The sequence below is a fragment of the Nyctibius grandis genome, chromosome 1 (genome assembly GCF_013368605.1).
Source record: "Nyctibius grandis isolate bNycGra1 chromosome 1, bNycGra1.pri, whole genome shotgun sequence".
Classification (NCBI taxonomy): domain Eukaryota; kingdom Metazoa; phylum Chordata; class Aves; order Nyctibiiformes; family Nyctibiidae; genus Nyctibius; species Nyctibius grandis.
Genome location: NC_090658.1, coordinates 37847798 through 37872611, shown reverse-complemented (window position 1 = coordinate 37872611; position 24814 = coordinate 37847798). Strand labels below are relative to the sequence as shown.

Genomic DNA, 24814 nt, shown 5'->3' with positions numbered 1-24814 from the left:
CTCCCGCCACCGCGGAGCGGGTCAGTCACGGCTCCGCACCCGCGGGGCACCTGGTCGGGATCGGGGCCCGGCTGCGGGGACGGCCCAGGCGGGGGCGTCTCCCCACCTCCGCGGCGCAGGGGCTGAGAGGGCGCTGAGACGCTCCCCGGCCCGGCCGCCCGCGCCTCTCAGGGGGGCCGGCGGAGGAAGAGGAGGCGGCTCTCGCCGCCGGGGACGCGAGGCCCCTTTCGCGATTCCCCCCGCCGTCGCCCTGTTGCGGTTGCGCCCTTTGCGGGGCCCTCTCCCTCCCCATCCCCGGTGTCCCCCGCAGGCAGAGGTGTCCCCCGGGCCGCTGCCGGCCCGGCCCCGTGGTCTGGCGCCACCGCCTCCCTCCGCTCCGCGCTGGGAGCCCCGGGCGGGGGAGGGAAAGGGCGGGGGGAGTCGGCGGCGGCCGCCGTGGGGCCCAGGCTGCTCCTCGCCTCCGCTGCGTCTCTCCCCAGCCCCAGGATCTGGGGCTGAGAGGAGGGGGGGGTGAGGAGGAGGGGCAGGAGGAGGAGCGGGCGGGGCCAGCCTGGGCGGCATCCAATGAGAAAGCGTGAGCAGGCAGCCGGGGCGGGGTGAAGGTGATCACTGCCCAATGGAGGAAGGGCAGAGAGCGCACTCGGAGCGGGGCGAGTCGCAGGCAGGAGGTGAGTTGGGAGTCGAGAGTCGAGCAGCGAGCGGAGCGGAGCGGAGCCGAGCCGAGCCGAGCCGAGCCAGTCGCCGCCTCGCCCGGGGGTTCGCTCGCAGCTGCGTCGCCGGCGTGGACGGTGCTGCGGGACCGGGAGCCGTCGGGCGAGGGACGAACGGACTGGCGGACGCCGCTTCCCGAAGGGGGCAGCGGGCGGAGCCGCTGCCGCCGCCACCCGGAGGAGAAGTTTGGCTGAAGCGGCCGCCGCGAGAGGAAACTTTCCTCGGGGGGCCGGAGGCGGGGGCGGCGGGAAGGAGCCGCGGCACGTTTGGGTCCGCCGCCCGGCGAGGGGGCTTCCGAGAGGCTCCCCCCGGCCCAGGCCGGGCTGCGGCGGCCGGGATGTACCTGGCAGCGGTCTCGGCGGGGAGGAGACGCCCGGGCGGAGACGGCGGCTGGCACCTGGCGGCGGCGGGGTGGCTGTTCCTGCTGGCCCTGCTGCTGGGCGAATCGGGGACGCGGGCTCTCGTCTGCTTACCCTGCGACGAATCTAAATGCGAAGAACCCAAGAGTTGCCCCGGTAGCATCGTGCTGGGGATCTGCGGTTGCTGTTTCATGTGCGCTCGGCAACGTAACGAGAGCTGCGGAGGAGTCTACGGGCTGCACGGAGCTTGCGACCGGGGGTTGCGCTGTGTCATCCGACCTCCACTCAACGGAGACTCGATTACCGAGTACGAAGTGGGCGTCTGTGAAGGTAAGAGGCGGCGGGACATCGTGCATCTATCCCCCGAGGTGCGGGTACCCCATGGGCGGCGGGGAGGGAAGGAGGCCGGTGCCGCACTCCTTACCTCCCAGCCGTCCCACTGTCCCATCAACGAGCCTTCTCTTTTAAGCTTTCCTCCTTAACCCTTCCCTATTAAAATTTTTACCTTTAATTTTCTTAGCCTAAACTTCCAGGCGCTCTCAATTTCCTTAGCGCTTCCCTGGTTTCCCAATAGCTTATGTTGACGACCGATGCCCAACTAAAATTCCTCGGTGAAGAGGGTTTGGCAGATGGAAATCGGTGGAGGTCGGTCATGCACACATGATGCCCGTTCTGGATTCCCTCCTCTGTAAGGAAACACAAAGGCTGATCATCTGTTGTAAAGTTTTCCTTCCTGTTCCTGTCACTTAATGTCTCCCTGCCTGTCCTGCTTGGTATATGATGATAAGGGATGTCTTCTTCCCTGCTGAAGCATCAAGGGGGAAGGAGAAATCCCCACGGCAGAACTCCTTTCAGAGTCACTTCTGCTTCCTGACGGCTGCTTGTGAGGTGATGAATCGCTATGAAATGCAAGAGGAGTTCACCCCCGCCTTCAAATTTTATATCTGTCAGAGTTCCTCTGACTTAGTTTTTTACATATATAGTTTAACAAAAGGCCGAAGGCAAATTTTTAGTCTCTTTTTGTCTTGTCCATCCAGCTCTCTTTTCCCCCAAGCTGAGGGAAAACATGGCGTTGTAAAGAGATTACAAATAACCAGTGGTTTGGGATATGTATAAAATGTATGTGAGACTCGGAGCGGGAGCTTCGACAATTCTGGAAGAGGAGCGGGAGGTGGGCTCCCCTCGGCGGGTAGAGGGCAGCAGAAAGTCCAGAGAGCTGGTGAGGCAGCATCTGTCCAAAAAACTTGCATTTAAAATGATGCACTGTTTTGAGGGAGCTAAAACCAGTCATTTTTAGTGGGCAGCTGACCTTTGTCCCACTGCTCATTATTAGTTTAAAACTCTGTTTGCCTCCCTCACAAATAAATTGCAAACCACAGCAGAGCAGGGCAGTGTGTTCTGCTTGTACTGTAACCGATGCTTGGGTAGGACCATCTCCAGGATTAAAAGCTCTGTTGTTAAACAATTAAAAATGGCCCTAAATTATTTGAAGACCTTGGTTGCTACCATGTTGCTGAATGTGTACATTGCTGTAGTCTCATTATTATTTTTGATATGTATTGGAAAAGTTTTCTTAAATAGAAAAGTACAAGCAAAGAGGGAAAAGGTACCCGTACCTTTCAAAAACTTCAAAAACTTACCTGGTTTTGAATGAGTTTCTCTTTTTGCATGTTTTCAAGTAAAAGCTTGGCTTAAACAGCCCTCGCCCCGGTTAAAGGAACTAAAAGCCTGCAGTCATTAAATGCCTTAATGTTCCAGCTCCCTTACTGTATCGCAGTACGGGTGTCTCTGGCAGTTTAGGAGTATTTCATTCCTTTGAAGTGATGCAATCTGTACGTTGCTGTAGTTCAACTCGTAACACGTCCCATCTACTGTTGAAAATAGTATGAAGCATTTGTTGGCAAGATTGCATTTCAATTAGTGTTGTGGTTAGGAACTAGTTCCAGCTGTCCCTATAGGAATAGTCAGGGAGATAAGTTATCTGTTTAATTTTCATGCTCGTAAATGAAAAGCAACTGAGCTGAACTGTCAGGCTAATGAAGAGTCCTGGAATACCTATTACTGAATTGTCAGGCAGCTGCCTCATTCTAAGCGACAGAAGTAATGTATTGTTCTTCATGGTATGTGTTGTGCACGAGGGGTGGCAGCAAGGAGGAAAGGGGACTTCACGTACTACCTCTGATCACTAAAATGAGGTTGATTAGCTCTATTTTTTTGATTGCTGTGACCTAAACAGTTGCACAGTTTACAGGCGCAAGTGTGACAGGCTAGACTGGTGATGCCTGATGTGTGAGTAGTACTAACCCATACCTTTATCCATTTACGGAATAAAGGCTACTACTGTCTTCCGGGAGTGCAAACCCTTTCCTACCCCAGTTCAGGGAGGAGGAAATGGAAGTGACTTACTGAACTGTGTGAATAGAAATTGATGTTCTTGCTCTTCGTCCTGTCTGTAGCCTTTTCTTTCCCTGCAGTTTTTTACACTGAAATGACCCCTACTGGCTACAGATATAAGGATATTTTTTTTATAATTTTTGAGGCTTCAGCAGTGTCTTATTTCACATTATCAACACATACTAGGCTACAGAAAACTTTGAGCTGGAATTGCAGCAGGTAAAAATACTTGCCTGTTAACTTACTATTTAATGCACTTGGTGTAAGTGAGCTCTGTAACACCTGATGGAGAAGTCTCTGTCTCTGTCACTGGTAGCCTTCCTTTCTGAAACTAGGAATGGAGTAGTCTTTGTTAAACCAGTGTTTATTAATGAAATCTGTTGCTGATTGTAGGTTCTTCTCTTCATCCTTCAAAAACCTGAAGGAAGTCCTCGTTCATCTCACCATCTTAACTATTCACATATTTGTGCAGTTCGAAGGCTCAATTTGTGGCATTATCCTGAAGTATGTAAATGCCCTTCCTGAATGCAGTTGTATTCTTGGTAAAGAACAATTCTGAGGTCAGCTTCCCATGGCACGGGTGGGTACTTTTCCTGAGGAGCAATCTTGAGACACTTTAAACACCTCCGGCCTCTCTGGCTTTACAGGGATGCTGCTGGATTGGCTCAATGAGGTGTCAAGAGCCTAGAGCCCCTTCCAAACACTTGTAACATTCAGAAATTTTGAGCTCAGAGCAGGGACTGCACTTGCTCGCTGCCTTTGAAGGTAGACCTAGAGCCAGCCCCTAGTTAGGCTGGAGTTCTCCAGGAACACCTTACGTTAGCCTTGGCTTCTGCAGCAGTCCAGCTGGGGGCAGGGCTCCTGCCTTATGGGGAATTGGAAAGCCTTGGAGAAACTCTGCCAAAAAAGTTCTGTTACTCTGTGAAGGCATTTCTTGTGATGACTCTTTTCTTGCCTCTGTTTCAACACTTCCCCAGTTTCTGATGCTTTTAGGTGAAGAGGCCTTGATTGCATTGCTGAACTCTTCTAGGGCATAACAGAGGCATGTGAGATGCTGAAAATGAGCTGATACTATTTTTAACTGTGTAACAGAAACATAACATGTTTTTGTGGTATATACTTGAAATACAAAGTTAACGAAACTGCTAGTTTTGCTGTGTCCTTAGGTTCCTTTACGAATATACTTACCATGTGAGTTAGCCTCTAGGTAGCCATTGAAAGAAGGTATTTCTGCTCTGGTATCTTACCAATAAAGTATAGTACTTTGTTTTGGGTTTTTGTTTTGCTTTTGTTGGGATTTGTTTTTTTTGGGGGGGCATACAGTTATTGCTGTATTCTTTTTGCCTACTGTAGCTAATTTAAGGCTTGCCTGCAATACTTGAGGCTTGTTTGCCTGGCGTGTAGCTTCTGAACCGGGGTTCCCTTGGAACCAGGAGAAATTTGCTGTAGTGGATTTTAGGCGAGTGTCAGTAAGTATCTGGGTTAATCCTGTAGGACAATGGTAGAGACTTACCCTACTGTGGCTAGTCATAGTCTCTTCTACTGAACTGCAGCTTTTTGGGAGCTTGGAGCATTACTGTCATCTGACTCCTTGTTGGGACAAGCGGGGAGAGCTTGGGTGTTCACACACACACCCACACACCCCCCTTCGAGCCTACTGTGAACTTGCTGTCCTCCCGTAGAAGCATGTAATAGATTATGATAGGTGAGGGCACAGTACATTGTGTGTAACCAAAGCGCAGTGAAACCAGAGCTGATGAGAAGAAACGAAATTTTGAAAACTTAGCTTTTTTTTCAAAATTGGGAGGAGGAGAGCTAAGCTTTTTTTTTTTTTTTTTTTTTTTCTTCCAGGCATCGGTTTACACATATGCTAATGGAGGTCTTTTCTGAAGTAAGAGCAACTTGCTTACAGACTTGCTGGTATTTTTAACACTGGTAGTGCTGCTACTTGTAACTTCTGTAGCTAGTACCCTTGGGAGAACCTTGTTTTCAGTTGTTTTTGGTCCTGTGCTCTGTGTCTAATGGGTCAATGGACCCAAAGATCAGAACACGATGCTCTGTCTCCAGACAGAGTTCTATGCAACATGCATGGCTTCTTCCCTGTGATGCAGTCCAGACCTGTAAAGATCAGGTAGTATTTTGCTTTGAGTACAAGACTGAAGTTCAAGTGATTTAGAAGTTGCGTGTGGGTAACGTGGTTGTTTACATCTGTTTGACTGGAACAGCATTGCCCAGTTTTCTTAACTTTTTGTTTGTTTGTTTGTTTTTTCTTACTATGTTATGTAGTGAATGGCTTGGGAAATGTCCAAATAGTTCTGATGTCTGCATGTGTATAGAGAACTTCCTCCACTAACATCAAGTGTTAGGACTGATGATCTAGTTGGGGACTTAATCAGTACTAAGTGGTGCACCAAATGACTGTTGGCATGAAGACAGTCAAGATACTTGGTTCAAAGGCTGTCAACAATCCAGACTGTCGGGGAAAAAAATTGAAAAATTATTCATAGTGTCAAAAAAAAAAATTATCTCACAAATTACTGAACTTGTGAAACTGGAATGAAGATTAATTCTTTGATGGTAAATGTTCGGCTTCTGATATGCTTAGTCTTGACCCTATTTAACAGTCCTCTTCCCCCACCCACTAGAAAACACTAGGCACACGTTGACTTCTTATGCACAGGCTGGATAACTTGTAAGCTGTTTCTACTCTGATTTGTGTCAATGCCAAAATCTCAGCATCAGTAAGAACATGTAACTTTGAGTGTGGCATGGAATTTGAATTAGATCAGGTGCTTATTTGACTTGGAAATGGTTTCCTCTGTTTCTGAGCATCATGTTTCGACTTTAGAAATCTCTTGGTTCCGATATTTCAACAAAAATGAAATGGAAAAGTTCAGCAGATATGAGGAGGGATATTGATGCAGGAATTTGTAGATTTTTGCTGTTGTGAATCAGCACAATTGGTTTAAAACTAGCAATCCCACCATGGATAGGCTGAACAACTAAATTTCTTAACCTGTGTTAAGAGGAATACTCTTTTACTTATTTTTATTTCTTTTAAACAATCTCACATGACTATATGTCAAGCATCCTCTGCTGATGTGAATTTTTCCCTGTAGAAAATGGTTATTTTGTCGGGTTCCCCAAAAATCGTGCTGCTTATAAAGATTTTTTTTTTTTTAAACTACCTTCAAAGTTGTCAGTAATTTCTGCACCCCTAGGCATGTTTGCTGCTTTAAGTACCCTCTAGCTGATTCAAGAATACTTGCCTAATTTGACTTTTTGCATAGTGTGTAGGGGAGCAAAATGTCATTTGACTGATATTATGCAATAATTAACCATTAATATGGTTGAAAAATGCCTTCCTCGTCTCTTCCTTTTCTTTGCACCCACCTCAAGGATTCTTCATCTCAATGAGTAAAGTTCATAGCATCTTGCAGACGGGACCAAATGTTTCTCTGTTTTAATGGATTAAATACTTTGTAGGAGTGACCTGTTAAACATCTCTTGTGACTTGTAAACTGCTTTCGTTTGAGAATGCATTTAATCCACAGGGAACGTAAACTTGGAAATGGTGAATTCAGGGTTTTGCCTGAGACTTCAGGTGACACCAGTTATGTAATCTGACAATATTATGTACTCTGCCTTTTGGTATGTATGCATACAATTTGGAAAATGACTGATACTGACACAGAAAGCTTATGCATATGGAGAAATTTACCAATATAAACTAAGATGGGAAGATAACTTTGTATAAAGGCTATCTAGATTAAATTCCCCATAAACATACAGATTAAAAGATGGTCCCTGAGGGAGTTCTAGTCCAAACAGACTAGTCTGGCCATGTTTGGAGGAAGTAAGCCCTTAGTAATGTATTGAAATGAATGGAAGCAGTTCACACCTTTACCAGAGGCAATATTCAGTCCCTAGCAGCTTTCACTGGGTATGTGAGTTGTGAGTGTGCAAGTCTCTCAATAAGAAAACAAGCAGGAGAGCATAAGGTTGTGGACAGGAGGAAAAGCGCTGGCTCGCAGGCATATGCCCATGTTCTTACTCATTTCTAAAACTTTAAGCCTTATATAGCCATCTACCTTGATACTGATAGGCTTCAGGTGTTTTGGTTTTTTAATTAGTGAAAAATCTGGCAAGTGTAAGGTTTCTGAATCTGAGAGAGTCCATTCTGTTGGATCTCTTATCCTTGAAAGAAATTAATCTTGAGGGTTTTACTACAGCCTGTGTTGTGCTCTGTTCAGGAGGTTTTCAGAAAGGCTAGAGGTGTATGCATGTGAGGGTGTTTCTTCCCCTCACTGGTGGGCTGTTGATAAGAAGCTGGGGTTGTACTGATAAGGTATTGCACGTGCTAACATAAAATGTGCTGCCTTGATAATAGAAAGACTCAGGTTGATGTCTGTCTCCAAATTAGGCTTTAGAAAAAGAAAAAAAGACTTGATGCTAATTCTAAATCCAGAGTATGTAGAGTTTTTCCTGTGGTCGTCTGTGACTAAGAAATTGGGTGTAATTCCTCTGAAACATCCTGTAATTCTGGTGTTCAGTGATGCTGCGTCAATGACTTAGGGGTGGGGGGGGAAGTGGCAAAAGGTTTAGGATATCAAGTTTTTCTGTTGATAGAAGGTTGCTTTATTCATAGCCCTGTTGCAGAGTTTGTCTTGGGCAAAACTTTTCCTACTCCTGTCAGCTTTGCTTCTGCTGAGCAGCTTCAGCAAGCTGCCAGCCAGCTACTTGTTTTCAGTGAAGCTGATGTGTGCTGCGTTATGTGTAGGCTTCTTCAGTGTGTGGGTGCAGGGTGCAACTTGGAGGGGAAAAAAAATTGGAATTTTAGCCTCCTTTGGAAAAATGGGTATGAAGATTTGACCTTTTCCTGAGGCTTTAGCAATTAATTTTTTTAAAGAGTTTTCTAGAGCTAGAGGAAGAATCTGCTAGGACAGCTGTAATGCTGCTGTCCATGCTCATTCTAATCAGGGGAGTACTGGCAGAGGCTGTGTCTGGCCAATTAAACCCTGGGACACTGTGTAATATTTTTAGTCAACTATTTACAAACAAGAAGTGGTTCTGATCATAAGATTAAAATAACTTATTTGCAAGTCTTTTTTCAGGTGCTTAAATGTGTAGGGGTCAGACTTCCAAAACTAATTATTTATCATTTCAGACCATCTTTGGGGCAGAAGGCTATTGGAAATACCATTCGGTCTTGTTGGGGGGAACCCTAATAGTGAAAGTCTTAAAAACAAACAAAAGCCAAACAAAACAAAAACCGAAAAAAACACTCACAAAAAAGAAGAGGGGAGTGCCTGGAGAACTGAAATATTGCAGACAGTGTGGGTGAGGAAAAACTTAAAACTTGGAATAGTTGTCCACATCACATGCTTCACTTAACACTTCCATTTATCTCCTTGCTTTCCTCACGACTTCTGTGGAGTTTCTGATAATTGAGTGGAAAGCTGGTTTGTTTAAATACTTTCTGCATTCCTTAGTATGGAATAACTGCATTGAGACACACGCAGAGCTGCTGCAGTGAAAATTTTTCTTGCTGTATTGGGGATTTGATCACCTGAGATACACGCTCTAGTTCGAATAAGGTAAAGCAGGCAGTCAAATTTGAGACAAGCCTCACATGTATGGTGTTCCTGAGGTATCTAAATGTTATGATACTGTTTAGCATTCTAGCTTTGACTAGAAATTTTATCAGGAGGCAAAGCCCTTTTGTACTGACGTGCATTCCACATGAATATTTGATATTGGAAAGTGGACCCTTCCAAAAGGTGGAAAAACTGCTTTATCGTAAACCTGTCGGCTGTGTGTCTTACCATAAAAGTTTCTGCCGGCTCTCGTCCCCTATTTATGACTTCACTGAAGGAATAAGTTGCAAGAGGGGAGAGGATTGCAGCCAGTACATGAGCTCAAACTCACTTCAAGGCTAGCCTTCCCTTCTACTGCTTTTCAAGGTCTGGGGCTGGGTTTCAAGCATTCTTTAGTGGTGATTAGTCATTTCTATTGTTCAGCTCCTCCAAAACATGAATTTCCTTTCCATCGTTCTTTTTTCCTGTTCAAAGAGAAGCCAAAGCCTACTGGCAAGAAGTATTTCCTTTTTTTATTTTAGAAAGTCTGTAGAATCCTTTCGGAGTCACATACCATCTTAATGAATACCACTGATCTGAAAATGCTGTTGCGTGTACCAGTGTGCTGAAGTGGAGGGGCTCAGACCTTGGGTCTGGCTTGCTGGAGAAGCTCGTGAAAGATTCCCCCCCTTCCCAGAGGGCAGTACCACTCTCAGTAAGGATCATTTCTATGTCACTGTGAAACCTGTTCTCTCTCCTCCTTCAAATGCAGGATTTAAAAGGATGCGACAGTCTGTAGGATGTGACTTCAACTGTTTCACTTTCAGATCAGTAATGTGTTTGATGGTCTCTTAGCTCTTTCAACATCCTGAGAACCTGTCTGTCACACTTTAAAAAGGCAGAAATAGCTGTGTAACATGCTGCAGTTAAATGTAAATTATGGGAGTTCACTCAATTCACTTATGTTTACCCCTCACCCCTGAACTGTAAGTTCAGATTATTGTGGGTGCAATTCTTGTATATTAATATTCAACAGTGATACTGTAGTGACCATTCCAGTGTGTTGCTTGCTGATTTGAGGTGATGCATTATCTTATAAACAGTGAAGGAGAATAGTATATGGTTTTTCCAAAAAATAGCTGATACTCATTAAATGTCCAGAAAGGAAGAGAAGAGTTGGGGTACGAAAGAGCAGATTCTGTGGTGGGCAGAAGGAATTGAGAAATTGAAAGAAGGGAAAGCAAAAATTTGAGCAATGGAGAAGGAGTCTCTGAAAAGGTCTTTCCTTGTACTTATAACTCACACATGTTTTGAGATGATCCTTTGCATAAGAGAACAATAAGTGCAACTATAGTGAGCTACTGCGTACTCTAAAAATAAGACTCCAAGTTAGTTTCTCATAGTTGCATGCTTTTCTGGAAACACAAACAGCTCTTCGGGTGAAGAAGACCTACCTGCTTCAGTTGTGAGCATCACACCTTGCACCGTGCTGTGGTGCTAGGTTGTGAGTGCTGGTATGTGGGATTTAGCACAGAAGTAGTGATGGAATGCCGCTTACCAGAGACACATTTCTCAGGCTATTTCCCAGACTGGACCTGTTGTTTAAGGACCTCTTGTTCAACTTGTTAATGCCTTAATCCTCTTCCCTACTTTAGATGCATGCTATGACAGGACTTTGGAATTCAGCAGCCCAGAGCAGCACTGGAATTGTTAGCAAGCTGAAACATTTGCTTTGCAGAAAGCAAGTGATTGTATGAATGATGGAAGAAAATGAAAAAAGTTTGGAATTAACATGATGCCTCCCCTCCCATGGCTTCCTTATGGTATGAAAGCACACTTAGAAGAGTTAAAGTATTATGCCCAAGACTTAACTTTGATCTGAGTAAATGCAGAACTACTTTATTGGCTGAAAAGGGAACTTGCCTGAATGAGTTGGAAAGAGTGTGGAACTGCAGGCAGATAGAAATAATTTGAAAGTGACTTTCATGCTATAGTTGTCAGCCTGCTGGGGGTGTTTGAACTGCTTCTAGGCATGTGTGCAAAAGGTAGTTGAGTGGCTACATAACAACGGTCCACTGCCAACTCAGGGCTGCTAAAAAGAGTGACCCTTCCCATTTTTGCCCCTGCCTGATCACGCCAGCACAATGAGATAGTGGAAATCACAGCGAAACTAAGATCAGTTTGCATGAAAACCAGCAGTTTGCTTGGGCTGCTCTTCAACTGGATTGCTTCTAAAAACTTAATGTTAAACACCTACTTGATTTTTGTATTTTTAAGTGTCCTAGAAGTCAGCTAGTGGATAGGATGTGCATACTAAAGTTTGAGAGGCTCTTAGATTCATACATTTGGGTTTTGTCAACCCTGCTTGCGGAGAAGTAAAGCATTTACAAATTATTATATCTCAGTTTCTTCCTTTGTATCATCAGGATTTCTGAGAGGTACGCATGAAAGAGCACTCTCCTGAAAAGGAAGCCATAGAGGAGGTCAAATGGAGCATGCAGGAAAATGTTTGTGCTACAGTCTGGAATTGCTCATGAACTGTCCCAGGTCTTCAAATCACTGGCGTGTGAAAGTTTGTTTTTTGGAATAGCCTGCAGGACCTGATGATTTTGGGAGCAATGGAGGCTGGGTTATATGCTTCACAGAGCCTAGACTTTGTTCAAGACATTTCCATTATCAGTTGAAATATTGCTGACCTCTAAAGGAACAAGCATGCTGTACTGAACCACCATTTACCTGCATCAAGCAGAGCACTAGATGCCTTTCCATCAAGTAACTAAAGCTTTGAATCGAAGTGAGACACGGGATTCATCCCTTTAGCTCATGTGATTGCTTTCATGTGGTTGTACCTTTCATTCCAAGGAATTTTGTTCTGCCTATACTGATGTGACTTCTGAGGATTTACCCTAAATGGTAAACAAGTATTCATTTAACAGGACCTTTAACTTTTGTTCATAAAAAAAACAAAATCAACTAGGAAAAGGAGCCTTAAGTCTGCATGCAAGATCACTCTAGACTTTGCATTGATTTACTAACTAAAATAAGCTCTTTTCTTATTACATGTTTGCTCCTTTATTGATGGAAATCTTGTTTTGAAATAAAATTGTGTGAAAAACAGTCTGGTAAAAGATGTCAAGGCTAGAACTGGATTTGCATTCTTCCTGTCTGAATGTGACTGTTGTATTTGCTGACAGTAATGAAAGATACCTTGTTTCAAGATTCAGCATGTTAGATGTATAGACTGCAAGTATTCCTGAGGGATTTCTCTTCTCTTCTGTCGTCTTAATGCCTGCTGAGCTAACTTTTGAGGGCTGTGGCACTGAAGGCTTTAGGTGTGCCTGGTGTTGGGCCACGTGCTTCCTGTGCACCTCCTCTGCTGCTCCCATCTGAAAAGCCGTGAGAGGTGGCAGGTGGGATATCAAGCACTAATCTGTTCTGGAAGTCAGAGAATATCGTGAGTAGTGCCACAGTGTGTGGTGCATCTGCATCGAGGCATTGTGCCATGAGTAAGGGATAGCTCTTCTTTTCATGCCAGGTGGGTCCCACCTGATGGGGTAACAGGGATTTTGCTGATCTGTCCATCAGCCGTGCAGAGATTTAGTGCTGAAATACCACAGGTCAAAACCTCACAAATGCTCTGAACTGGTGTGCTGGAAAAGCCAGAGTGTGCTGTCATTGCTGTCTGTGTGCCCCAACTGCACTGGTCTCGGGGCACTGGCGGGCAGAGCAGCCCCAGGAGCCAGGGCTAGGGTGTGCTGCTGCACGGGCCCCATGGCCAGCGGGGCAGGTGAAGCTCCTGGCCTGTACACTGTGGTAAGGGAGGAGAGCCTACGTGTCAGAAACAAGGAGCAAGTCAAACTCATTTTCTTAAGATCATTGAACAGACTGATCTGGATGAAGCAGTGGTCCCTGTGGTTACAGAATTTGACACACTGAATCCTGGAGCACAGCTATAGCCCCTTTTGTCCTTGTCATTACATGGATTGCTGCTGTGGTTTGTAAAATACAAATTGTCCACGCTGTACTCTGGATTCTCAAAAACAGGATGTATTATTGTTCTCCAAATTCTCATGACTTTTTTTGTTTTTCCTCCCACTGCATGCGTGGCCTCCTTACAATGAAAGTGTTCCAAGCATTACTGAAGCAGCATCTTCTCTTGAAAGATTTTTAATAGTTTCTCTTCAGGAACTTCTGCACTTCCTTTGACTCTTACAGCAGTTGCTGTATGGGATGATAGGTTAACTTTAACTAAAAAAACAAAAAACAAAAAACAACAAAACAAACAAAAACAAAAAACAAAAAACCAAATTACTTCCTGGGTTAATGGCTACTCTTCCTTTGCTATTTTTATGAAGTAGAAGAGCCGTGAGGTTCCCATAGAGGTTCCCTTCTTCACATCTAGAATTGACTTAGTTGTTTATTCAGTGCTTTTTGTCAACAGGGTACTTTGCCAGCTTACAATGGAAAGCGAGCTGGTGGTTGAACAGGGAGAAGTATACCTGTGAGAATCTGCTGTGGCACTTGCTGTAGATCATATACAGTCCTTAACTGGTAAACAGCTCTTTCCAGGTGTTGGTTGTTTTTTCCTCAAAACAGGAAAAACTGCAGGTTAGCAGATATTTTCCATGTTTCTGTGAGTGGACAGTACTTAAATGTCAACCTCAGTATGTGTGTGTGTGTGTATACCGTTATTTACTGTCAGTTCTTAATTTTTGTTGCGTGTCAGACTACTGAATGACAAAGAGTTCGTATTTGGCTGCAGCCTCCCATACTGGAGGACATAACCCCGGCAACAACAGCAAAACCCACCCTTCATAGCTGGAAGTTGTGTTCACTTTTTCTGAAGCTTTTCTTGGCAGGATCTGTATTGGAAACTTGCTTGTTGATAGCATATAAAATTGGGGTGAACTACTAGAAGGCACGATGTGAAAGCTGCTGTGAAGTATAAGGATGTAAAGATTGGAAATAGGCATTTGTTCCTTTTGTCAGTACTAGAAGTCAATGGACTGTCTGTGTGACTATTGCATAGTACTTGTTTTGGTGGACAGAGAAGGTTGGAAAATGATCTGGTGCTTTATAGTGAAGAATACCTAATGCCTAGTTTATTCAGTCTTGCATAAAAAGCGCGTATATTGCTTAAACTTCTGAGTTGGTGGGATGTTGGTGTATGTGCACTTGACCTAAGGAAGCTGAGATTTTGTAGGACTGGTAATCTTGGTAGAACTCTGGATCAACTGGATTTATCGCTTCCTGGAGAAAAAAAAATCTCGTTGCATGTAACCTCCTTCTAAAAGGAAAATGAGGAGTTGTACAGTGGTAATATGAGTTACACACATCTGATGGGACTGATTCAAAAGGAGCAGAATTATTTGAGCAGAGGGACTCGTTCCGGCCCAGCTATCCTCCCTGCCCCTTGACAGCAAGGAGCATGATGTGCTTGAGCAGTTCTCCTAGAGTATGGATGGTAGTCTAGGAGTGCTGGAAAACTCACTTTTGGTCATATTACAGAATCAAAGGCCTGGCATCTTGCGGTATTTCTGTAATAAAAAGTTATCTCTGTGGAGTGAATTCTATGTGATGTATTTTTAATCGGGTTTAAAAATGCTCTCTTTCTGACTCAATTTTGACTTTTATAACAGCTGCAGACTCTGTCCAACATTCTCACTTCCATGATAAATATAACTTCAAGTATCTGTGAAAGTTATTTCAGTTAGAATAGCACTCATTTGTAGTACAGCTATGCATTTCCCCAAGACATCAGTTTTTCCCACAGATGGAAAGTAAACAATGCCAGTAGCTGTAGCAAAATGGGTAATAGAACAGCTGCAAAACATGGTATTTGTCAAATCCACAGTTTAGATTAATCCATTTTTTTAATCTGTTATCTTCTGTTTAGCACTATGTTGAACTTGAAGTAAATTGCACCCAACTCCAAAGCAGCTGAATTTATATATTGCAGCCAAAATCCAATAGTGAGCGAGTTTGTTTGTTTATTTTAGATGAAAACTGGGATGATGATCAGCTTCTTGGATTTGAACCGTGCAATGAAAACCTTATAACAGGTTGTAACATAATCAACGGGAAATGTGAATGTGACACCATTCGGACCTGTAATAACCCATTTGAATTTCCAAGCCGGGATACTTGCCTATCGGCCTTAAAAAGGATTGAAGGTAAGCACTTGTCTTCAGTAATTCAGAGTTAGTAATTTTTCTGTGCATTTGATGAAAAGCTAGGGTCTAGTGTAATCTGTTTCAGGATGACTTGGGTAGTTTCAGATACCTGTGGTCTTGTACTTTTCAGAAGACAGTTGTATGTTTTAAAGGAAGATTTAAAGGATTTCAGTAAACTTGGCCTTCCAGATTTAAGAATGGAAGAAACTAATACTTTGTGCTTTGTGTGTTATGATGTTTGCAGACTTTAAAACCATTCTGTTTATAGTTTGTGGTAGCTACCTTGGTCTATCTTTAGCTGTAAAGCAGTGTGAAAAACTCTCTACATACCTTGATGTGACTGAACGATGAATAAACACAGTGGATTTTAATAGCAAAGGTACAGAAAAAAGAGTAGTTTTTGATTATACTTGTATGTTTTCTTACATGAATGCATGAATTGCTGTTTTCTTTAGGTTTACATAATGTAACATTACTTCAATGCTCATATTTTTCAGTTTCCGTGTTCCTTTGATTAGACTTGCATTAGACCTCATATGTTTATGCTTCTGCACAAATATGTGATGGGATTTTTTTGTTTGGGTTTTCTTGTTGCTTATGGCTGAACTGGAAATGAGTTGGCTCAAATGTATCCGTTTGGAATGAAATGCCCACGGTTTATTTCTAGGACTGTTTAGAACAGCTATTGAAGGTTTGATCTTGGGCCCTTTCTGTGATGCTGTAATTACTATTCATTTTCCAAAGTGTCCAGGAACATGCAAAAGTTGATTAGTGGTGTGAACCTGCTTAATTAGTCTGCTTGAAACCAATGTTTATAAAGTCATTTTGCAAAAGTAAATGTATTTATAAGGCTACTAGCCATATTTAAAGTTGCTGTCTTTGAGTTAAGGAAGTGTGATCTGACGTCATCTGTCGTATTCCTTTTGTGATAAGAAAATTGTTTTTGAGCTACAGACTTTAAACAAGGAGATCTTGTGAGAAAAATGTAGCTGGCGGAAACATGTTCATTATCGTCGGTCGTGATGTTGTTCGCTAAAGGCGTACAAGTTCTTTGTGTGGTTTTTTTTTTTTTAGTTCTAGGAAGAGGAGAGGCACAACCCTTAGCCTTTTGTTGCTGTAGTAGTGGGCAGTAGCATGTATGGGTTCTTCAGTAACCTTACTCACTACTTCTTTTTTTTTCTTTTTCACTTGTGAATGTGTGACTAAGTCTAGTAGTTCAGCAAGACTTCTGTTGGCATGACAATTCATAATGTGTTTTGCTTGCTAAGAAAATCTGCTGTAGATGCCTTTGTTTTTTGCAGAGTCAGAAGAAATGGACTTAGTTTGTGGAATGGCATAGCTAAAGCAGGTTGATTCTTTGAGTAGCTTGCCTTCAGCAACCTCTAGTTTCGGCTAAATTCCCATTTTAAAAAGAACAGCATTTTAAGCTTAGCCATGAGGTAATAATATTCTACGTGCAAACTGTCTGGTATGACAGCGATGGTGCAGTTATTTTTCAGAGGTGTAATTTTCTTTTTTGTTTATTTGTTTTCTTGGATTTATTTGGGTTTTTTTTTGGGGGGGGGAGGGTGTTCTTCCAAAGCCTCAGACTATAGGGCACCAGTAGAAGAGTTCAGGACCTGTTGATTTTTAGTCCTTCACAGATAAGAAGAGTAGTTGATGCAAGTGATGAAACAACAACAGTACCCTTACATACCAGAAATCTGGTAGTTATAACTTGAGTGCTTTAACAGTTCAGCTTTTAGTCATAAGAATGTGAATTTGCATTTGCATCCTCAGACTGTCAAACCCTACCACTGAGGAATGTTTGAAGTTAAATCCATCTGTATTTCCTAATAGAAGGGCAGAAGTCATAGCATAACTTTGATTTGTCTGCATTTGACAGCTGTAGTTGGTCAAATCTGCCTACTGTGTTTAGCACTGTAAATGCTTATTCCCTCTTTCCCTAACTAGGATTGGGAATTGAATGCTAACTGCTTATGGCAGTTGTTTCTTTAAATGCATTACTTCTTGTTTTGATAATTAAAATGTGTGCTTCATCCTGTGCCTAAGCTAATGGAAAAGAAGAATAACATTTTTCCCCTGGCGCTTGCCACATCCCTGTTTGGTAAGCAAGCCAAGTCTCTTATGTAGAGTGGGATAGCCACTTTGGTGTGTCTGAGCCTGTATTTGCTGTTTGAGTATTGCAGGCTATCAAAGTTTATAGTCTAAAAGTCTAATCAAGCCATTCGGAAAGTCCACCTGAAACACAGCTTAGGTAGTGTGCAAACCAGAGGGTTCTTTGAGCATGTTAAAATAGAGAAATCTTTCAGTTTCTTCAAGGCAAGCTGAGTCTTAAACTGTAGTGTCATGTGAAAAAAAGGGTGATTCATAAGGTCTGTTAAATATGTCTAAGATTTTCCTGAAATTTAAAGTACTGATGTATACATCACTCTTCTGGCTTGCCTGTTAAAGATAACATCAGGAAGATTTGAAACTAGTAATATAAATCTTGATAGAATCTGCTGCCATGGGAAGTGGGACCAAGAGAGGGTAGTCAAACTTCCCGCTCCTTACCATACTTGATATGGATAATTAAATACACAATGTGATTAACAAGACATAAGTTGAGCACCTGAATGATGGATACACCATAATCGGAGTTTCTGAAGAAAACTTAAAGAAAAGTGCCATCTAAGCAGCTGCTTCCATGTGTGTTTTTACTTTGAGGCTACTTACTAAGCAATTGAGAATCTTTTGTGTTATTCAGTGATGTGTCACTCTGCAAGATTTTTGATGTTCATTATAACTTTGTGTATCATTCACATGTTGATGAACTTACAAAACACAATAGAGGTAAGGGAAGATGCTTAACCCTGTCCTGCTGAGGGGAAAATGTGTAAGGTAGCTTTCCCTCTCATTACGGAGGTAATCGGGAAAGGGGGAAGGTCCTGTCAAGTGAACTCTATTTTTTTGGTAGTACTGTTCTTAAAAGTGCAGCAGAAATGGATTTATAACTTTACAGAATATTTGACAAATTGGAAACTAGAAAATTAGTGGTATACAATGGTATCTAAAGAAATTATGTCTCAAGCAATTTCATTCAAGTTGCATAGCTATGACAAGTTATCTTGCGCTGCATAAATTCATCTAACCGAGGACCCATCTTTCTGTTTCCTGAGCAGTTGATGCAAGGGTGTTACAGAGGCTGGTGGTGTTAGATCAGTGTGATTGACTTGTTCTGATTCTGTGGCTTTTCTTTCCTCTTTCTCCTTTTTTTTTTTTCTTTTGTTTTGTTGGATTTTTTTTGTTCTTTCCATCTTTGAAGGAAGGGTGCAGTTAGGCCATCCCAACCATACTAAGTATACATAGGGCCACGCAGAGGAGATGCTGGTGCTAATGCATAGTGTTAGCTGTAGCTGCCAGCTCTATCAAACTGTACGGCTCACTGAAAGCTACCTTTGCCTGCAGATGTGGAATCTGTTCCATAAATACCACCTGGCAAGTAACAGGCGGTGAGCCAAGATACGAAGTCCCACTTCCAGATATGAATGTGTATGTGCTAAGGGGTCGGGCCTTTGGCATGTACTTTGGTTTCTTGTGGCTTTTTGTGCTTACGCCTTCCCTTTTAATGCCTCTCTAGTCGTCATCTTTTTTTATCTGCTTTGTCTTATACTTAAGCTTTTCAGGCTATGTGTGGTCTTCCCTTCTGGGCTTGATGTCAGTTCTAGCTTGCTTACTCAGCTAACCCAAAGTTTTCTTGTTCCCTTCATATAGGATCTTTCTTTCCATATTTTCTCGTGTCTGCCTGCCTTCCTGGGCTCCTTGTATTTCTTTGTACCTTTGCCTTTCCCTGCCTCCTTTTCTTGCTTTCTTTGCTTACCTACTTTGTACTATTTGCACCTCAGTTCACTTAAACAAGCCACATGAGGCAAATAAGACAACTTTATCTGTCCTTCCTTCCCAAAATCAGGCTGCATGGGCTCTAACATCACGTTGCTTATATGTCACTGACGGGGCCTGAAAGCCATATTCTTTATTTTGTCTGCCAGAGTCTTGTTCTGCCCTGAACTGGGGAAGCCAGTAATGAGGAGTGTCTGTTTTAATCTCTACTTGAATGTATGTAACTTCTGTAGGGGTGCTGATGTCTATTTGCAAGAAAGTACTGAGAGGCTAATGTGGGGTCTCAGCAATACAGGTACTGAAGGCAGTTGTCGTCCCCACCCCATGCCCCTGTTTTCCTGAAAAGTAGTAGGATTAGATACATTTGAAAGGCTTGGTAGCTAACTTCTAACTAATCTTTGTATAGACATACTGCAAACATTCAAAAGCTTTTTACTTGAATAGAGTATTGTATAGCATAAAGCACACTTTTATGCCTTACAGGTCTCCCAGCTCCATTACCAGGCTTAAAGTGCCTGCTTCTCTGTATGGAGCATGAGTGACTTTTCATATAGAAGGTTTGTATAGAGGTCATGAACCATCCTGCTGTGAGGAAATGCACATGTTTGGGGCTAGAAAGAAACTGTCTGGAAAAGCTATCTCATACCTAAATAATAATAGATTCCTGTGTTGGGGTAGGTTTTGTTTGTTTGTTTAAAATGCTTTTGCTTTTGGTTATTGTCTTGATGAGTGCCTGCTCTGATATGGTTCAGGAAATCCTGTGTTCTTGAGCTTAGAAAGCTTGTTTCTGTTCAGGAGACTGCTAATGATGACAGCTTGGTTGAACTTGGACTGCTGGAGTGGGCTGCAGAAAATATGACCAGAGGGTGAAAAGCGACAAGATGCCATCTGTCTGCTGAGCCACAGTAACAGGCAGAAGTCTAATAAGCTGCATGTACACATTCTTATAGTCATGATCTGCTAAGAATTAACTGCAGACAAGACAGAGTCAGTTCTTCAGACTTTGTGTGAGACACTGAGGATTGGGGGTGAGGGAAGTGAGAGAGGAAGCAATTTTTTTCAAAATACATTTGTAGGGCATTGGTAGGTAGTAACACTGAAAACTGGTTGTGTAGGGCTAGCCCAATTATCTCAAAAACTTGCCTAGCACATATGAAGAGTCACTAGGAAGTCGGTATCTGAAGTGACCCAGCCTCAGTAGTTTCAAAGACTGTGTTCCTGTTCTGGGACCACCTTCTTTCTCTCCCTGTGTTCTGGACTCTGGCAGCAGCTCAAATAGCCGAGCAGAGCTTTAAAGAACATGAACCTAAGGATGTTCTTGAGCCTGCTCCTCCTCCTCTATCAGAACAGATCTGTGCTCTCGTGAGCTGCCCGTGGGAAGGCAGCATGCCTTGCTGCCTTCCCCCTTCAGAGGCAGCGGCAGGTCTTTGGAATGATAACTCGCTCCTTAAAAAACATTCCCTGCTAGAACATCTATCTCTTCCCTCTGGGAGGTGGGGGGAAGTCGTGGGTCAGAGGCATCCAGTCTTTCACTGGGTGGGCTCTGCTTCGGGTTGGGATCTCTTCAGCTGGATTTGCTAAAAATTTCAGTCTGCAAATCCTTTCAAAGATGAGCAAGTTCCCAGTACTAGCCTACTTCTTCAAAGTAATTTGGCAGCAGTGTTTGTTTTGATAATACCAGGTACTGGTGTGACATGCAGACAAAGGTGCTCTCGAGTACTATGGAGAGCATAAATGCCACCAGCCGTAGCAAAGGTGGTGTGTTTTTCTCTTTCAAGTTCTCTCAGTGTACGCTTGAGCTCTAAGGGGAGAAACCAATTGGCTTTTTTAATCACTTCATACTCTACCAAAAGCGTGAGCTTTTTCATGTAAAAGTTAAGCCCAGTCTTTATTCAGAATATATGTGAAGGATAAAATTTGTACCTTTTTTTTTTTGATGGAAGATGTGATTATTGCTTTAGGTAAATGAACACCCTTCACTTGCATCTCTGTCTACATGTAAAACCTGCTGCTGATATGAAGTTATTGAAAATCTTATTTTAAGATAATTGCTTCTTGGTTACCTGACTTGCACCTTTCTGAGCTATTCAGTGCTGTCCTTCATAGGTGAAAGGAGAAGGCCTTTTAAGTCACTGGTATCTATTAAGCTGGCTTTTTGCAACATACTCCTTGCATTCCATTTATTTTTTACATGTAACTGAATAACTTTATACTGGCAAATGTTGCAATACCTGTTAGACCAGTCCTGTAATAACAAATATGAGAAGGTAATTTTATTCTGAATGCTTGTTTGGTGGTTTTTAAGTCTTGATTTTGTGTTAAACTTCACTTGTGTGGTCTTAATGGCTGCAGCTATGTTGAAAAACTAGAACAGAATAAATCCAGCTTTATGTTGAATTACCAGGCAAGGAGGGGAGTGAAATACTTTCGAATGTACTTAATCTGATACACGTTCCACTCCTCTCGCGTAACAATTAACGTATGTTTTTGCTCAAATAACTGAACTTTGAAGGTTGGCGTGTATTTGCAATGAGGAATGTGATTGTGGCAAAGGTCCAGATTTTACCCTTGAACATGCTTGTGAAAGCCAAGTAAATGCATTTGAAGGCAAAATTTCACATGAAACAGAGAGGAAAACAGCAGTATAGGTTTTGGGCTTTGTTTCTGAATGCATAGATACAGAAGGAAGAACCATTTGATGTGGAAATAGTACAGATTAGGAATACTGATATAAACTTGAATACACAAAGAAATCTTCCAAAAACGAAAAGGGAAGAGAACTCGCTCATTAATTGATGAGGGTTTTGTGATAGCGGCACATCTGGCAGTGCAGTTGCCTTCACAGTGTAACGGGGCGGTGTTAAATTTGCAGGACTTGTCACTTCTCTGACTCTAGCTCCTCAGAGAACTGTTCCCTGATCAAAGAAGTATGATCTTTTTCTAATATATTGGCTCTTTTAGCATGGCCTGTTTCTAAGATGAGGTATCACACAGAGAACATCTGTGCCATGAAATTTGAAGCTAACAGTAAGAAAACCTTGCAGAAGTTTCAAAAAGATATCAAAAGGGAACACTGACTTTCATATTTCTGGTTAGATGTGGCTGGATACCTAATTTTAGGCTTAATTAGATTATGAATAATGCTGTTTGTATTAATGGGGGAGAAACTGCATTGCAGAAACTGTTAGGAGGGAAGACTGAACAAAGAACCCAAAACTGAGCAGCTGGTTAAAAAAAAACCTCAAAGTGTTTGCATCACAGAGATTACTTACAATTGTAACTAATACCGTATCTTTACGCTTCTGTTTTTTCCTTTCTGTTTTATGTAGATGTGTGGTGTTTCTACTGTGTAGTAACTGAGCTTATTTTCCTTCTGTGCTATCCTTGCTCGTGGGAGCTGCTGTGGAGGCACCACCCTTGCCTTTGCTTCTACTTGCAGATTCCTTGGGTATGTAGTGCTCATGGAGAAGGTACTGGGTCTTCAATTTGTGACACTTCAGTTCCCTTCAAACTTGCAGTTTCCGAGATTGCTGTGGACAGAAGTGTAACCTTAGCTGTCGGCCTTGGGATAGGACTGTGTGACAAATGCATCCTACCAAGCTAGCAGTCAGATGTGGATGGTCAAAGCGTGGTTGTTCCTAGAGACAAAGGAGCATTCTTCTTGCATTTTTCTGTTTCAAATGCTTACCTGCATTAATCTGAAACTGAATACAAGATAACCTATTGTACCTGGAGCCTCTATAAGAGAAGGAAAAGAGGAAGACAGGTGTCTTACAGGTGGTAAGATCTTGTTTTTGATAAGTTCAGTGCCTTCCAGATGTTCTTTTGCAGGTTGGCAAGTAGGCTGTACTGAAGTATGTCCACTTTAACTGTAATGGCAAGGTTTTAATAAATGGTTGACCTTAACTTGTGTTAAAATTGGGGAAGAGAGAGAAAATGGAGCAGGTGACTTTTAGCAGAACGCTTGTGGATGCAGTGTTGATTTTAAGGATCAAAAGTTATCTACATGTGACAAAAGAGACCTGAGCAAAGATCTCGAATTGAATGGTATGTAAACATTAGGCTAATGTTGCATACTAGCAGGAAGCTATATTCCTGTGGCACTTGGTGTGCTGGGTCACAGGTCTTGTTTTGACAGGGCAAGTCTTGTTTGGATATATGCAGCATTGATGCTGACAGAGATAAGTGAGTGTTGGATGATTGTATCCAGTGATAGTGGTATCAGTGACATACTAGTCAATATGACAATTTTAATACAATAGTTATGTCTCTATAAATAATGAGGAACAATTTGCTGGAAAATAAAGTTGTCTTTTTGTTTGATCACCTCTAGTAGACTTCACAGTTGTCTCTTTTAAGAGTGATATACCAACATGTTGTAATTCTCCAACATTTTGTAATTCTGAATGGTTGTATAGCATGGTGACAAACTATTTTAGCTCTTTGTCTCAAAATTTAGGCCTTGAATTATTTTGTGAAGATTCTTATTGTTTTTTTTCTAAATAGAGCAAACACTATACAGCATCCACAGCATCAAACTAACTTTTCTGTGCAATATAATAAAGCATTATCAGCAAAATATTTGTCTGTGATGGGAAGGATGGATGGAGACTAGAGCTGAAGCAAGATCCTGTGAACCAGTTGGGTTTTGGAGAAACTTTGCTGAAGTTGGATAATCCCTTGCAGAGGATGGAAGGTAGGAGGGAAAAGAGGAAAGAAAGAGCAGTGTTTCTGGAAAACCTCCACTGGTTCTATGTCAGAACAGGCCGCAGATAGGATCCTTAATAAGCTTGGTTTGCCCCGGCAGCTTTTAAGTAGAGCAAGGATACTCATATAGCTGTTCCAGCTTTTCAAGATGCTCGAGAATCTAACTCAGTCAATGCTTTCCAACTTAAACATTCCAAAAATGTTTATGAGCCTGGTTTTTATCTGTATTCACTAGAAGATGAAACATTTCCTTCCCCCCATATACAAAAGCACTTGCTAATTAATGCTGTAGTAGAAGATGTCCCTATCAAGTAATTTGCAATTGCAAAATTCTTGCTAAGAAAGCAAAAGGATTAATATTGCAATAGAATTGTGATATTAGTGTGATAAGAAAAACAGAATTATTGGTTTTAAATGTTTGTTTTTAAAACAAAATGTTTCATTTTTTAAAAAACATGGTAATAATATTTTTTGTTCTCTGCATTAACTTCTAGACACTGTTCTTGTATGCTGATAAATGCAGGCGAGGCTTTTTAAATTACTGGTCAAACTCTTACGGTCTAGCTGAACTCCCCCCACCACATCTTCAACCCAAGATTCCTCTCAGCAGTGGTGCTGATCTGCAAGAGAAGAGTCTCTAGCTTGTTTCCACATTCAGCAGAAAGTGTATCAAAGATTTAATTGTAATAGCCTCTGGAAAATAATGTTGTAGGTAGGATACTGTCCTAGATTTGTCTTGGGGTTGTGCATTGAGCACTAGCACTTTTTTAGAGGACTTTGCATTACTAACCTCTTTTCTGCAGGTTATCAGTCCTTATTAATTTAGTAGCATTAGATGTGGCTGATGCTATGTGACAAATCCATAATCTGCCCTTCCCTTTTAAGAAAGGGGTGGTGGGGGGTGTGTGTATGCAAAACCATTTCAGGTTTTCCTGTAGCCAGGACTCTTCAGTCTAACTAGCTGTAATTTGCCACTGACAGCCTCATCTAACCATCTAGGCAGGAAGTTTTG

General features: G+C 42.4%; 1 protein-coding gene across 1 annotated transcript in view; it reads left to right on the top strand.

The window, feature by feature from the left end:
- Positions 1-654: 654 nt before the first annotated feature.
- Positions 655-24814, top strand: part of CRIM1 (cysteine rich transmembrane BMP regulator 1) — a 202739-nt gene continuing 178579 nt past the window's right edge. The window contains exons 1-2 of the mRNA XM_068404398.1: positions 655-1400; positions 15040-15213. Of these exons, the coding sequence (XP_068260499.1) occupies positions 1049-1400; positions 15040-15213 (526 nt within the window). The 5' untranslated portion in view covers positions 655-1048. The remainder of the gene's footprint in view (positions 1401-15039; positions 15214-24814) is intronic.